General features: G+C 45.2%; 1 protein-coding gene across 2 annotated transcripts in view; it reads right to left on the bottom strand.

Moving 5' to 3' along the window:
• The window catches only part of LOC126456793 (solute carrier organic anion transporter family member 4A1), a 552,827-nt gene that overhangs the window by 321,136 nt on the left and 216,112 nt on the right, over positions 1-15,579 (bottom strand). For both annotated transcript variants that reach the window (XM_050092582.1, XM_050092583.1), the window contains exon 2: positions 3,159-3,463. In XM_050092582.1, coding sequence (XP_049948539.1) covers positions 3,159-3,463 — 305 coding nt within the window. The remainder of the gene's footprint in view (positions 1-3,158; positions 3,464-15,579) is intronic.

Below are 15,579 nucleotides of genomic sequence, written 5' to 3'. Positions count from 1 at the left end.
GGACCGCTGGATGGGTCGGGGGAGGGGGGCGGGGGGGACGGGGGAGGGGGGGGGGGACGACGACTCACCTAAGCCTGCTCGTTCTTCAGACCTCAATCCCCAAAAGTTCTGGTTATGGGGAAACTTGACGTAATTGGTGAACGCCACACCAAACAACGAAGTGCGGACAGTACAGAGTCCCGTCTTCAATGCGTGGCATCAGGTACAACAATAACCGGGTATACTTAGAAGGGTGATCCATTACTTACGCCCGGTGGGCAGAGGGGTGCATTCTTCTGAATGGACGCCACGTTGAACACCTCCTGTAAACACGTCTTTATCGTAGAAAACATGCATTTCCAGGCCGATGTTTACTCTACTCATCTCAGAAAGTACGCATTTCCGGACCAATATGTTTTGGACTTATTTTTCTTGTTTCAATGAGTACTGCCACCTCTTAAAGTATTCGACACTCACGTATATATATTTCTTATTCGTAATTTATCTGTCGAATCTTTGCATTACTTTTCAGTTTTGAATATATATATATATATATATATATATATATATATATATATATATATATATATATATATATATAAATTTTGATAGTTTTACAGAGAATTTTTCGTCATTTAGAACTTCAATCTACACTCCGATTAAAATCATTTGGCAGCTGACATCTATCACTTGCCGGTACAGTGTTCCCACATCGGCTCCCGGCTACCGGTTGGTTAGTGGCAACACATAAACATGGTGGATCACTTCGCAAATGCTGTTAATGACTAACGACTGAGTTGCCGCCGCGAGGTATGACGGACGGAAATTGAAGGTATTCTGTCCACAGCTGATTTTAAGTGACCAATGAATGAAGTGCGGCAGACGACGCGCTTTATGGTCTTAAATTTAAACTCATGTCCTAATCACCACCTCGTGATGTGTGATGTATTCGAGAGAACGGCGGTCATCTGTCTGTTGCAGTACTGAAATCACTATCGCATAGTTCGCGGCGATAAAAGCTAACCTACCTGTTACCAACTGTTCGTCTAAAATTGTGAGCCATATATTTGTGGCTATTACAGCGCCATATATCACAAAGCGAAAAAAGTGGTCCAACTAAAACATTCATATTTCATTACGTACTACACGAATATGTAACAAAAATGGGGGTTAATATTTAAAAAAAAAACGCAGTTGATATCCGTTTGACCTATGGCAGCGCCATCTAGCGGGCCAACCATAGCGCCATCTGGTTCCCCCCTTCAAGCTAGAGGAGTTTCGTACTTCGTAGTTTTTTCGTTTGATGCTTATTTCGTGAGATATTTTGCCCGGTCACTATCAATGGACCACCCTGTATAGGCGTCGCCGACCGCAGCGCCGTATTCTTACATATCTTAGTATTTGTTGCGCATGCCTATACCAGTTTCTTTGGCGCTTCAGTGTAGTGTAGAAGAGGAGTAGCAATGGGCAGAATGGGCTGAAGCGTGAATTGTAAATTGTATCGGCTAGGGAGACGTATTGGGGTATTCAGTGCAGGCGCAGTCGCCGTAGTGCCAGTGTGCCGCAGCGGATAGCGAATCTGCCTAACAAGGGAACCTCCCAATCGCACCCCCCTCAGATTTAGTTATAAGTTGGCACCGTGGATAAGCCTTGAAAAACTGAACACAGATCAATCGAGATAACAGGAAGAAGTTGTGTGGAACTACGAAATAAATGTAAGCAATATATACAAACACAGTAGTCCATGCGCAAGATAGGTAACATCAAGGATAGGATGAACTTAGGGGTGCTGTGGTCCCATGGTTAGCGTGAGCAGCTGTGGAACGAGAGGTCCTAGGTTCAAGTCTTCCCTTCAGTGAAAAGTTTAAAAATTCCAGGACATTTTCAGATTTGCTTGGACATATGCAGGATTTGACGGTCTACACACGGAAAAATTTGAAAACGTTAAAAACATATGTCTTGACATAGCACAGGGAAACGTGCGACTGTGAAACTGTTGCATTCATTTGTTGCAGTTTATGTGACAAACTCCTATGTTTTCATCACTTTTTTTCGAGTGATTATCACATCCACAAGAAACCCTAAATCGGGCAAGGTAGAAGAACCTTTTTACCCATTCGCCAAGAGTACAACTTAGGTGGGTCGACAACATATTCCTGTCATGTGACGCACATGCCGTCACCAGTGTCGTATAGAATATATCGCCGGCCAGTGTGGCCGTGCGGTTCTAAGCGCTTCAGTTTGGAACCGCGTGACCGCTACGGTCGCTGGTTCGAATCCTGCCTCGGGCATGGATGTGTGTGATGTCCTTAGCTTAGTTAGGTTTAAGTAGTTCTAAGTTCTAGGGGACTGATGACCTCAGTAGTTAAGTCCCATAGTGCTCAGAGCCATTTGGACCATAGAATATATCAGACGTGTTTTCCTGTGGAGAAACCGGTTGACCTAAGACCTTGCGATCAAATGTTTTCGGTTCCCATTGCAGAGGCACGTCCATTCGTCTACTAATCGCACGGTTTTGCGGTGCGGTCGCAAAACACAGACACTAAACTTATTACAGTGAACAGAGACGTCAATGAACGAACGGACAGATCATAACTTTGCGAAAATAAAGAAAATAATTTTTTCATCGAAGGAAGAATTGAACCAAGGACCTCTCGTTCCGCAGCTGCTCACTCTAACCACGGGACCACAGCGCTCTTGAGCTCACATTATCAACGATGTTTCCTATCTTGCGCATGGACTACTCAGTATGTATATTTTGCTTTTTTTTTTCGTAGTTCCACACAACTTCTTCCTGTTTTTTAGATTGATCTGTGTTCAGTTTTTCAAGGCCTATCCACTGTGCCGGCCGGAGTGGCCGTGCGGTTCTAGGCGCTACAGTCTGGAACCGAGCGACCGCTAGTTAGGTTTAATTAGTTCTAAGTTCTAGGCAACTGATGACCTCAGAAGTTAAGTCGCATAGTGCTCAGAGCCATTTGAACCTATCCACTGTGCCAATTTATAACTAAATCTGAGGGGGGTGCGATGGGGAGGTTCCCTTGTAAGAATCAGGAAACTCGGGTTCGAATCCCGGCGATGGTACAAATTTCAGTTTATAGATCCAGGCTACTTTTTTTTTGGAAAATATTCGCTTTACTTGATGAACACATGTGTTCCGCTGCCCTTTCCCTTGTACTCACCAGAGCGTCGGTGGCGTTGTGGGGCGCGCAGGTGTCTGCGAGGTGGGCGGCGCCTCGGTAGGGGCCGACGGCGAAGTGGGGCGCGGCGAAGAGCAGCGAGCCGAGGCCCATGAGCGCCACCCCGGCGCCGAGCCAGCGCGGCTTGGAGGCGCCGGCGCGGCCCCCCAGGTAGGTGACGGGCACGAGGCAGGCGAACGACGCGATGTCGTAGCCGCCCGCCACCAGACCCGACTGCGACGACCGCAGCCCGAAGCGCCGCTCGATCGTCGTGATCACCACGTTCACGAACCCGTTCACCACCATGCCTGCGAGCACAACACCCAGGGTACCGTACAAGTGTCACTCCATACATATGAATAATTACCACCCTGTGTTACAATAGAGGTGCCCAACCAAAGCAACTATCAATGCGGCCCAACAAGTGAGCATCTATCACGATAAAATATATACAGGGTGTTTATAAATGAATATCGGGGTTTTTAATGCCCTATAATATTTATTGTATTAAACTTACAGTCATAAATGATATGTCAAATGAAAGAGCAACTCAAACAGTTTTACCATATTTAATGTGAGCACCATTTGTCAAACGGCACACATCAAGTCTATAGCCGAGTTCTTCCCAAACGTTGATAAGCGTGTCTCCAGTGATTGTAGCAACAGCTGCTTCAATCCGGTTTCTTAATTCAGGGAGGTCTGCTGGTAGCGGAGGCACGTACACACGATCCCTGATGAAGCCACAAAGGAAAAAATCGCATAGTGTTAGGTCTACATCTACATCTATACTCCGCAAGCCACCTCACGATGTGTGGCGGAGGGTACTTTGAGTACCTCTATCGGCTCTCCCTTCTGTTCCACTCTCGTATCGTTCGTGGAAAGAAAGATTGTCGGTATGCCTCTGTATGGGCTCTAATCTCTCTGATTTTATCCTCACGGTCTCTTCGGGAGATATACGTAGGAGGGAGCAACATACTGCTTGCCTCCTCGGTGAAGGTATGTTCTCGAAACTTCAACAAAAGCCCGTACCGATCTACTGAGCGTCTCTCCTGCAGAGTCTTCCACTGGAGTTTATCTGTCATCTTTCGCGATTACTAAATGATCCTGTAACGAAGCGCGCTGCTCCTCCCCAAATAACAAAACTCATTTACTACTTTAATGGCCTCAATTCCTAATCTAATTCCCTCAGCATCACTTGTTTTAATTCGACTACATTTCATTGCCGGCCGCGGTGGTCTAGCGGTTCTGGCGCTGCAGTCCGGAACCGCGGGACTGCTGCGGTCGCAGGTTCGAATCCTGCCTCGGGCATGGGTGTGTGTGATGTCCTTAGGTTAGTTAGGTTTAAGTAGTTCTAAGTTCTAGGGGACTTATGACCTAAGATGTTGAGTCCCATAGTGCTCAGAGCCATTTTACATTCCATTACTCTTGTTTTGTTTTTGTTGATGTTCATCTGATATCCTCCTTTCAAGACACAGTCCATTTCGACCGAGCGAGGTGGCGCAGTGGTTAGACACTGGACTCGCATTCGGGAGGACGACGGTTCAATCCCGCGTCCGACCATCCTGATTTAGGTTTTCCGTGATTCCCCTAAATCACTCCAGGCAAATGCCGGGATGGTTCCTTTAAAAGGGCACGGCCGACAAACTTCCCCGTCCTTCCCCAATCCAATGAGACCTATGACCTCGCTGTCTGGTCTCCTTCCTCAAAACCAACCAACCATAGTCCATTTCGTTCAACTTCTTTTCCAAGTCTTTTGCTGTCTCTGACAGAATTACAATGTCGCCTGCAAACCTCAAACTTTTTATTTCTTCTCCGTGTATTTTAATACCTACTCCAAATTTTTCTTTTGTTTCCCTTACTGCTTGCTCCCTACACAGATTGAACAACATCGTGGGTAGGTTACAACCCTGTCTCACTTCCTTCATAACTACTGCTTCCCTTTCGTGCCCCTCGACTTCTATAATTGCCATCTGGTTTCTGTACAAATCGTAAATAGCCTTTCGCTCCCTGTATTTTCCCGCTTCCACCTTCATAATCTTTTTGACAGTTTTACTGATCATTCCAAGTAGATAGAAGTTAGAAATCTTCATGTGGATCGCAATTACCGTCAAAGTTTGCTATCTAACAGTACCGTAACTCTGTTATGACAGGTTTAATTTGATATCGTATCTACTGCTACAAGTACGAACCACATCTGAACATGAATTTCGCTATAATGGGCTTCATTTAGTGTGCAATTTCTACTGTAGCAGGTGATTGGTACAAAGAGATGAGCTTTTGTTCAGTTTCTTCATTCGCAGCCCACGGATTAGCTTCCTATGGGATTGAACCACCGTCAGTTCCAAGAATTCCTCAGAAGTTTAGATGATGAGTATGGTGATATCGTACATTATACAGATTAAGGTTGCTCAGTCGAGACCAAATGTTAAAAAGGTTTTATAGCGTAATTAATGAAATCAAATCGTTCATCGTACCAAAGGCAACATCTGTGCCACAACTTGACGATACCTACAGAGTGGAAGATTTAGCATTTTAAGGTAGATTTGAATACTCATTTAGGTGACTTAAAACAATCATTTTCAAAGTAGAAACCTACACTGATGTCCAAAATTAAAGCAACAAACGGAAATTTTGCAAGGTTGTGTTTATTTTGTCACAAAACAGTATAAAAATGTGATAGTAAAGTAGAAACAATGTAAAGAATACACAACGTAAAAAACTACCATATGCATAACGGCAGACAGAAATGACTTTTTTTTGCCACCTTAACGGACTTGCACACACATCCCGATTACTGGTTAATGTGCTCAGTACGGGTTGTTACCACCTCTGGCAGCAATACAGGCCTTTCGACGACGGGGCATGCTGCGAATAGTATCATTAGTCTCATGTTGAGCCAATAACGCCCATTCTTCCTGCAGAGCTACGCGCAAGTCTTGGAGAGTGGCTGGTGGGTGGTGAAGTGATGCATCCCGTCTTCCTAGTGCACTCCAGACGTGTTCTATGGGATTCAAATCGGGATAGCGACCAGGCCAGGCCATGCGTGCAGTATCTCCTGTTTCCAAGAAAACATCAACAGCTCTTTCTCTATGAGGTCGAGCATTATCGTCTATCAATACGAAATTTGGGCCCGCACCAAATCGCAACAATTGCACATGTGGTCCCAAGATCTCGTCACAATACCTGACAGCAGCTAAACCTTCCGATTCACTCATACAATTTCATGAAGAGGTATTCATGTGGTCAACTTAATAAATGCTCACAACATTAGGGATCCACCCCGATATCGTTCTCTTTCCATAATGTTTGAGTCCCGAAATCGTGTTCCACGTTGCCTCCAGATCCAATTGCACTCTCCAGACCAAATCGGCAATCGTCTGTGAGAAGAGCATTGCGTCACTGTTTGTCCGCCCACGTGGCATGGTGACGACTCCACTCCAGACGTCCCCTTCTGTGAAGACGCATCTGAGGTACATATACAGCACGTCTCCAACAATCAACGCCACTCTGCCAAACCTTCTGGGTAACGTTTGTGTCGATACAACATGTCCAGCGGACGCTGCGAAGTCAGATGCCAGTTGCCATGCAGTGCTAAGGCGGAACCATCGTGTCCTTACATCCAAATAACGGTCTTTATGGTATCACTCGTGGTCAGTCCTGCCCCGGTGTTTGGGGTACTGTTTCGGTCTCTAAAAATTGTTACACACCCGAGAAACAACGGAACTATTCTCTTAAGCCATATGGCCTCATCAGTTTGCGACTGTCCTGCTTCCATTCTTCTTATGTCCCTCCGCCACAGAGAGTCTGGTAGGCGTCTTCTTTGTGCCATTCTGCATTGTCGGTTGCTGTATACACAGCGACTGTGGATGTGGGACTACCCAGCAAACACTATCCTGTTTGACAGGTGCCCTGACGTCATCGCTGACATGGTTGTCCGTTGAGCGGAATGCCATGTTCCCTGGCAGAAGACGATTGTACGGACATCTTTTCACAGTTTGTATGATTATACAGTGAATTAGACACAAGACGGGGAAATAGCGGTTCGTTGCTTTACTTTTGGACCTCGTGTACTATCAGTACAATGTTTCAAACAACAGACGCATTAAAATGAAAGTGAAATTATGGCAATGACAAGTAAATGCAAACTTTTTCATTTCAACACGCTGACCAAACATAATCCTATAGAGGGGATGAGATACACAGCCAATGATGCAAGAATTTCAAAATCGATTTCACTATTTTTGAAAACACAAAATTTTTGTATTTATGCGACACCTTTCGTAAACAATATAGACACGTTGCCTGAAGTTTCTCAGATGGAATGCATGGAGATGCAGTCTGACATCCAATTAAAAGAAACATTTTATCATGTATCTTTTTTCGGCTTTTGAAAATCACACCTGCCCATGCCGATGAAGACGACACGAACACCCAGTCCCTGAGCGGAGAGATATATATGTCGTTTAGTTTGGAAGCACGTACGTTTGTGAACAGTTATTTTCAACAGTGAAGCAAACAAAGAGCAAAAATATGACCAAAATCTCAGATGAACACCTTGGGAACACTCGGAGAATTGCCACTTTTTCGATCGAACGTTCCAGTTACTTCTCTACACAGTTGCCACTCCGACTTAGACATCTGTCGCAGCATGATACCAACTTTCCAACACCCTTGTGATAGAAAGCAGCCGCGTCTGCTTCCTGCCAGTTTCCTACGCTGGTCTGCAGATCGCTATCTCTGTCAAAATGCTGTCGTCATAGCCAGTAGATTTTTAATTTGTTGGACTTTTGAATGTGTTCATACAGCTATTTCAATCCTGGAAAAGTTCTGCTACAGTTGATTTTGACAGTGAAAATGAAATGTTGTGCGGTGAGGGCCTCCCGGAGGGTACATCTGATCGCCTGGTGCAAGTGTTTTGAGGTGACGCCACTTCGGCGACTTGGGCGTCGATCAGGATGAAATGATGACGATGAAGACGACACAAACATCCAGGCCTTGAGCGGAGAAGATCTCCAATCCATCCGGGAATCGAACACCCCCCCCCCCCCCTCCCCACGGCATTACAGGCGCGCGCGCTGTCCACTCAGCAACGGTGGCGGACGTTTTGACAGTCAAATACAATTAAAATAATTAAATATAATTACAATAGTACATTAGCTTAAGTCATACCCTGGTACGAAGTTACACAACTTTAACAAAGGATATGTGTTGTTGTTGTTGTTGTGGTCTTCAGTCCTGAGACTGGTTTGATGCAGCTCTCCATGCTACTCTATCCTGTGCAAGCTTCTTCATCTCCCAGTATCTACTGCAACCTACATCCTTCTGAATCTGCTTAGTGTATTCATCTCTTGGTCTAACTCTACGATTTTTACCCTCCACGCTGCCCTCCAGTACTAAATTGGTGACCCTTGATGCCTCAGAACATGTCCTACCAACCGATCCCTTCTTCTAGTCAAGTTGTGCCACAAACTCCTCTTCTCCCCAATTCTGTTCAATACCTCCTCATTAGTTATGTGATCTACCCATCTAATCTTCAGCATTCTTCTGTGACACCACATTTCGAAAGCTTCTATTGTCTTCTTGTCCAAACTGGTTATCGTCCATGTTTCACTTCCATACATGGCTACACTCCATACAAATACTTTCAGAAACGACTTCCTGACACTTAAAACAATACTCGATGGTAACAAATTTCTCTTCTTCAGAAACGCTTTCCTTGCCATTGCCAGCCTACATTTTATATCCTCTCTACTTCGACCATCATCAGTTATTTTGCTCCCCAAATAGCAAAACTCCTTTACTACTTTAAGTGTCTCAATTCCAAATCCAATTCCCTCAGCATCACCGACTTAATTCGACTACATTCCATTATCCTCGTTTTGCTTTTGTTGATGTTCACCTTATACCCTCCTTTCAAGACACTGTTCAGTCCGTTCAGCTGCTCTTCCAAGCCCTTTGCTGCCTCTGACGGAATTACAATGTCATCGGCGAACCTCGAAGTTTTTATTTCTTCTCCATGGATTTTAATGCTTATTCAGAACTTTTCTTTTGTTTCCTTTACTGCTTGCTCAATATACAGATTGAATAACATCGGGGACAGGCTACAACCCTGTCTCAGTTCCTTCCCAACCACCTCTTCCCTTTCATGCCCGTCGATTCTTATAGCTGCCATCTGCTTTCTGTACAAATAGTAAATAGCCTTTCGCTCCCTGTATTCCGGTATAAAACAAATTTTACATCCACAGTATGCTAAATCAAGTAAACAAGTCGAATATTTAAAAAAAAAAGTTCAAATGTTTGTGAATTCGTAAGGGACCAAACTGCTGAGGCACCGTTCCCTAGGCTTACACACTACTTAAACTCACTTGTGTTAAGAACAACACACACACCGATATGCCCGTGGGAGCATTCGAACCTCCGGTAGGAGGGGTCGCGCAATTCGTGACATGACGTCTCAACGCCGCGCAGCGACGAAAATTTAACACAGGAAACACAGGGGTAGTATGCTATAAAAGTCATACTGGTAACACAATAAATAGCCAGCAATCCCTGTGAGCAAAGAGCTCGAAATCAGAGGGAGCCAAGTTCGGTTCAAAAATGGTTCAAATGGGTCTGAGCACTATGGGACTTAACTTCTGAGGTCATCAGTCCCCTAGAACTTAGACCTACTTAAACCTAACTAACCTAAGGACATCACACACATCCATGCCCGAGGCAGGATTCGAACTTGCGACCGTAGCGGTCACGCGGTTCCAGACTGTAGCGCCTAGAACCGCTCGGCCACCCCGGCCGGCGCCAAGATCGGGCTGTATGGTGGACGATCGAACTGTTCCCATCGAAAACGCTGCAGAAACGTCATTGTTGCACCTGCAGTGTGAGGCCGAACATTTTCATGAAGAAGGAAACGCATGACAGTTACGTTATGTAGGGTACGTGATATCAGGCAACACCCCCCCTCCCTCCCCCCCCCCCCCCTCAACAGGTACTTCACACATTGCTTTGCAAGCATCTTTACGTGCTCACTGTGCGCTCAGAATTGAAAAATGCGACGTGACGCGATCGACGGACATACTAGACATATTGTGCAACACATCTGCGCAAAGCTTTATCGGTTTATCATTGTGGTGTTAATATTCCGACCGATCAGAGCAAGAAACCTCGTGTCTATGTATAAAGAGCGACCATAAAATTTCCGTTCGAAGGCCATAGCTGCCCCTCACAGCATTTACATCCGCGCATCCGCGTCTCGCTGGGTTTGCATATACGCCGCGGCAACACCATGAAACGGAAACATTTTAATCGCCCTTTATGCAGGATGCAATGGTAAAAAGTGTAGATTTTTATATGTGGTACCTTGATATGTAGAAACATCAGTGTGCTGGTTGCTTTTTCCTCTACATCAGTCTTCCCACAAACACGAAACATAATTTACTACCACATACGTAACTGCACCTCCAAGGTGGACTACGCCTCTCAGTGTAGACTAACCGTTTTGCGTTCATGCATCCATACTTCAACACCTGGCCTCCTGGCCAAAGGAAAATAAGCATTAATAGCCAGCTCTTGCCACATCTACTTGAAGGTACTGCTCAACCTATAAACATCCGAATAGGTTTTTTTTTTTGAGTCGTCAGTCTTCTGACTGGTTTGATGCGGTGCGCCACGAATTCTTTTTCTTCGCCAAACTCTTCATCTGAGAGCTGCAATTGCAACCTACGTTATCAATTATTTGCTGAATGTATTCCGATCTCTCCTTTCCTCTACAGTTTCTGTCTTCTACAGCTTCCTTTAGTACCATGCAAGTCAATCCCTAATGTCTTAACAGGTGTCCTATCATCCTGTCCCTTCTTGTCAATGTTTTCCACATATTCCTTTTCTTTCCAATTCTCCACAGAACCACCTCCACCTAATTTTCAACATTCGCATGTACTGATGTAACGTTGTTCAGTACACCAATAAAAATATCTGTACTTACACTTGTTACGAGCTGTGTATCTTTGTAGAACTTCGTTTCTAAAACGGGTTCGAAGTGGCAGCTGCCGACCTCGCTTAGAAACGTTATTGCTTAAAACCGCAATTAATGAGCCACTTAAAGGTATTAATTGTCACCCCCACTGAACTCTCCCCCATTTCCTCTAACTTTGCCTGTTGTGCGACATTAATAGCGTTATATAAACACTAATGTTACGAATAAGGGCTGGAAAGCTGCCTCGGACACCTCAGGACAGTAAAAAGGGCGTCAATTTTGGCCGTTAAGCGAAGGGGAACACCACAGTCCCTTCAGCCTGTCGCCAGTGGTCCCGAACACTATACGCCTCCACTGCCATCGGCATTACTTGGCGCGCGTTTAGAGGCGCCATGTCACGGACTGCGCGACCACTCCAGCCGGAAGTTCGAGTCCTCCCTCGGGCATGGGTGTGTGTGTTGTTCTTAGCATAAGTTAGTTTAAGTAGCGTGTAAGTCTAGGGGCCGACGGCCTCAGCAGTTTGGTCCCCTAGGAATTCACACACATTTGAACATTGGGCACAACTTAGCCACGTTTTGCCAACTGTAGAGGATGCCTGTCACTGGCTCGTATTAGAGAAGAGTCGGTAGCGATTCTTTCAGTTCACTCCCACACGTGTTGCTGCTGGAGCCAGATGGTGCGGGCCTGGCCGCCAAACTCCTAAAACATGCGCTTTATTGAGCGTATCTGTGATGCCTTCCAACGTGCTGTTCAGAAGAGATCTCCTCCCGCTCATGCCCTTACAGATTTATGGACAGCCCTGCAGCATTCAAGGTGTCTCTTCCCTCCAGCACTACTTTAGACATTAGTCGAGTCCATGCCACGTCGTGCCACAGCACTTCTGCGTGCTTGCTGGGCCGTAAAATTCGAACCGCGAGACCATGAAACGACCATCATGCCGTTGTTCTCTCTCATTTTGTCTCAACTTTTGGCAGGGGTTAGTCGAGTTACGTGACAGTCCGTGGTTCGTCTCCGCCGCCGGTTTGCGGACACGTAAGCTGCTTCCATGAAGTGAGACGTCTTCATCTCTCTACTCTCTCTTGAGGCATACTCAATCGTTTCCTCTCGGTTGAGACTCTTCGTAACGTGATTACTAGGATGTCCACCTGCAGTTATGCTATGTGCTGCCTCTGGTTTTTCTTCTTTCCGACGTGTGTGTTCGCTCCTCGTAATGGCTCTGAGCACTATGGGACTCAACTTCTAAGGTCATCAGTCCCCTAGAAGTTAGAACTACTTAAACCTAACTAACCTAAGGACATCACACACATCCATGCCCGAGGCAGGATTCGAACCTGCGACCGTAGCGGTCCCGCGGTTCCAGACTGTAGCGCCTTTAACCGCTTGGCCACACCGGCCGGCGCTCCTCGTAATGTTTTATTCAATTTCGGAGCACCCTTTGTACACAGCTAGGTGCTAATATAAAACAAGTGAACATGGTTCTGATACACCAAAGCTGTACTGTTGTCGAAATTCCGTAATAAACTTCAAGCAACAGTTTTTCAGTGAAATCTTTATCTTATTACTGTATTCAGTAGTGGCGGTAGGGAGGAGTTACCCGGTCCTTGCACGACTTGGTCACAAACAGTAAAGCAATTACGGGACACGAACACCTCCCGTAAGTAGACTAGCAATTCCGCACTGCCAGTGCAAATAGAGCAAAGACTTAATCATACTAGTTGCTCAGTTATCAGTTACCTAATCGAAGCGATTCTTTCCTCCTCTCACCTCCGCCCGCGTCTTCTGTCTTCTTCTATTTATAAATGTTACATACTGAAGTCCTCCGCCGCGGTTTCCGTCTCTATGTTCTGGCTAATCTCAGAAACTACTATAATACAGGGTGATTCAAAAAGAATACCACAACTTTAGGAATTTAAAACTCTGCAACGACAAAAGGCAGAGCTAAGCACTATCTGTCGGCCAATTAAGGGAGCTATAAAGTTTCATTTAGTTGTACATTTGTTCGCTTGAGGCGCTGTTGACTAGGCGTCAGCGTCAGTTGATGCTAAGATGGCGACCGCTCAACAGAAAGCTTTTTGTGTTATTGAGTACGGCAGAAGTGAATCGACGACAGTTGTTCAGCGTGCATTTCGAACGAAGTATGGTGTTAAACCTCCTGACAGGTGGTGTATTAAACGTTGGTATAAACAGTTTACAGAGGATGGGTGTTTGTGCAAAGGGAAAAGTTCTGGACGGCTCGACTCGCAGAGCTAGCAGAGAGCTGCAAATTCCACAATCAACTGTATGGAGAGTCCTATGAAAAAGGTTAGTTATGAAACCTTATCGTCTGAAATTGGTTCAAGCACTGTCTGCAGCTGATAAGATTAAAAGGGATCGATTTCTGTGATTTTATCCTTGCTCAAATGAAAACAGATGAATCTTTCGTTTCAAAGATTGTGTTTAGTGATGAAGCAACTTTCCACACTAACGGGAAAGTCAACCGTCACAATGTCTGCATATGGGGCACTGAGAATCCGCGGGAAACAACTCAGTATGAACGTGACTCGCCTAAGGTGAACGTTTTCTGTGCCATTTCAGCCAATAAAGTTTTTGGTCCCTTTTTCTTCGAAGGTGCTACTGTAACTGGACTACAGTATCTGGAGATGTTAGAGAATTGGCTGTTCCCTCAGCTCGAACAAGAAGCACAACAATTCATATTTCAGCAGGATGGAGCGCCACCACATTGGCACTTATCTGTCCGTAACTACCTGAACGTCAACTACCCGAGGCGATGGATCGGCCGCCAGGCAGTCCGTGACAGAGCACTTCATCACTGGCCTCCAAGAAGCCCTGATCTTACCCCCTGCGATTTTTTTTTATGGGGGTATGTTAAGGATATGGTGTTTCGGCCACCTCTCCCAGCCACCATTGATGATTTGAAACGAGAAATAACAGCAGCTATCCAAACTGTTACGCCTGATATGCTACAGAGAGTGTGGAACGAGTTGGAGTATCAGGTTGATATTGCTCGTGTGTCCGGAGGGGGCCATATTGAACATCTCTGAACTTGTTTTTGAGTGAAAAAAAACACCTTTTTAAATACTCTTTGTAATGATGTATAACAGACGGTTATATTATGTTTCTTTCATTAAATACACATTTTTAAAGTTGTGGTATTCTTTTTGAATCACCCTGTATTTCATAGGCGTTTGGAGTGATTTCTCGTGGCAATGATAGGTGCTAGAAGCTGGTCAGCTAGAAAGGAGGCGGTGCCTTGTGGGAAAAACAGTAAAGTAACAGGCATCGAAAACCAGACAGTCAGGTGGATAAGATGTAACCGGATTGACTTCCCAACCAAACTCCTGTATAGAGTTTTTTGTCAGTCTAGTAGAATTCGGGCGGGCGTTATCATGGAGTAGCATCACTTCACACAGTCTTCCTGGTCGTTGTTCTCGTATTGCTTCTGCAACACGTTTCAGTTGCTGACAGTAAATGTCAGCAGTGATGGCTACGTCTTGGGGAAGCGACTCGTAGTACACCGTACCGTCACTGTTCCACCAGACGCACAACATTAGTTGCTGCTTTGTTTGTGCTCAGGCATTCCTTTCTTTTGCTTATGCTAGCATAAAGACACCATTCCGCGTCACCAGTAACGATAAAGAATGGGAATGGTCGCTGTTGTTCACGACCCAATTGATGACGAGCAAGCAGAGATGCACATACGGCAACCCGCTGATTTTTGTGATTTTGGCGTAGAGCATCCGATACATATACACCCGATTTTTGAACCTTCCCCACTGCATGCAAATGTCGCACGATGGTGGGTGGAATCATCACAGTTCATCACATTTGCCAGTTTTCGAGTACACTAACGGGGAGCATTGAGAATTAATTCTTTTAAACGATCTTCATCAAACCCCCAAGTTCTTCCTGAACGTGGAGAGTCGCTAATGTCAAAGTGATCTCCACACACGGCGTTAATGTTTCTGGCTACCTCCGCTGCTCTCACCCCTTTATTTCACCAATTTTCACTCCATTTCATGGAGTCCACAGCTTCATTCACTGTCTCCAAATGACAATATGTAAACTCAAATAGCAACAGTAGACTAGAAATAAAAATGACAATCGATAAATGAACCCACAGCAAACGGAATACCAATATGCTAAACAAAAACGAAGCGAACTTGTGCACTGACCTATTATAAAGTACCACGCCGTGTCTTTTTGCCTGTGTCTGAAGGATTTTGATACAGTTAATACGAGGGCAGTTCAATAAGTAATGCAACACATTTTTTTTCTCGGCCAATTTTGGTTGAAAAAACCGGAAATTTCTTGTGGAATATTTTCAAACATTCCCGCTTCGTCTCGTATAGTTTCATTGACTTCCGACAGGTGGCAGCGCTGTACGGAGCTGTTAAAATGGCGTCTGTAACGGATGTGCGTTGCAAACAACGGGCAGTGATCGAGTTTCTTTTGGCGGAA

Source organism: Schistocerca serialis, chromosome 2 (genome assembly GCF_023864345.2).
Source record: "Schistocerca serialis cubense isolate TAMUIC-IGC-003099 chromosome 2, iqSchSeri2.2, whole genome shotgun sequence".
In the NCBI taxonomy this organism is placed as follows: Eukaryota; Metazoa; Arthropoda; class Insecta; order Orthoptera; family Acrididae; genus Schistocerca; species Schistocerca serialis.
Note: the sequence above shows the minus strand (reverse complement) of the source record. Positions and strands in the feature narration are given on the sequence as shown.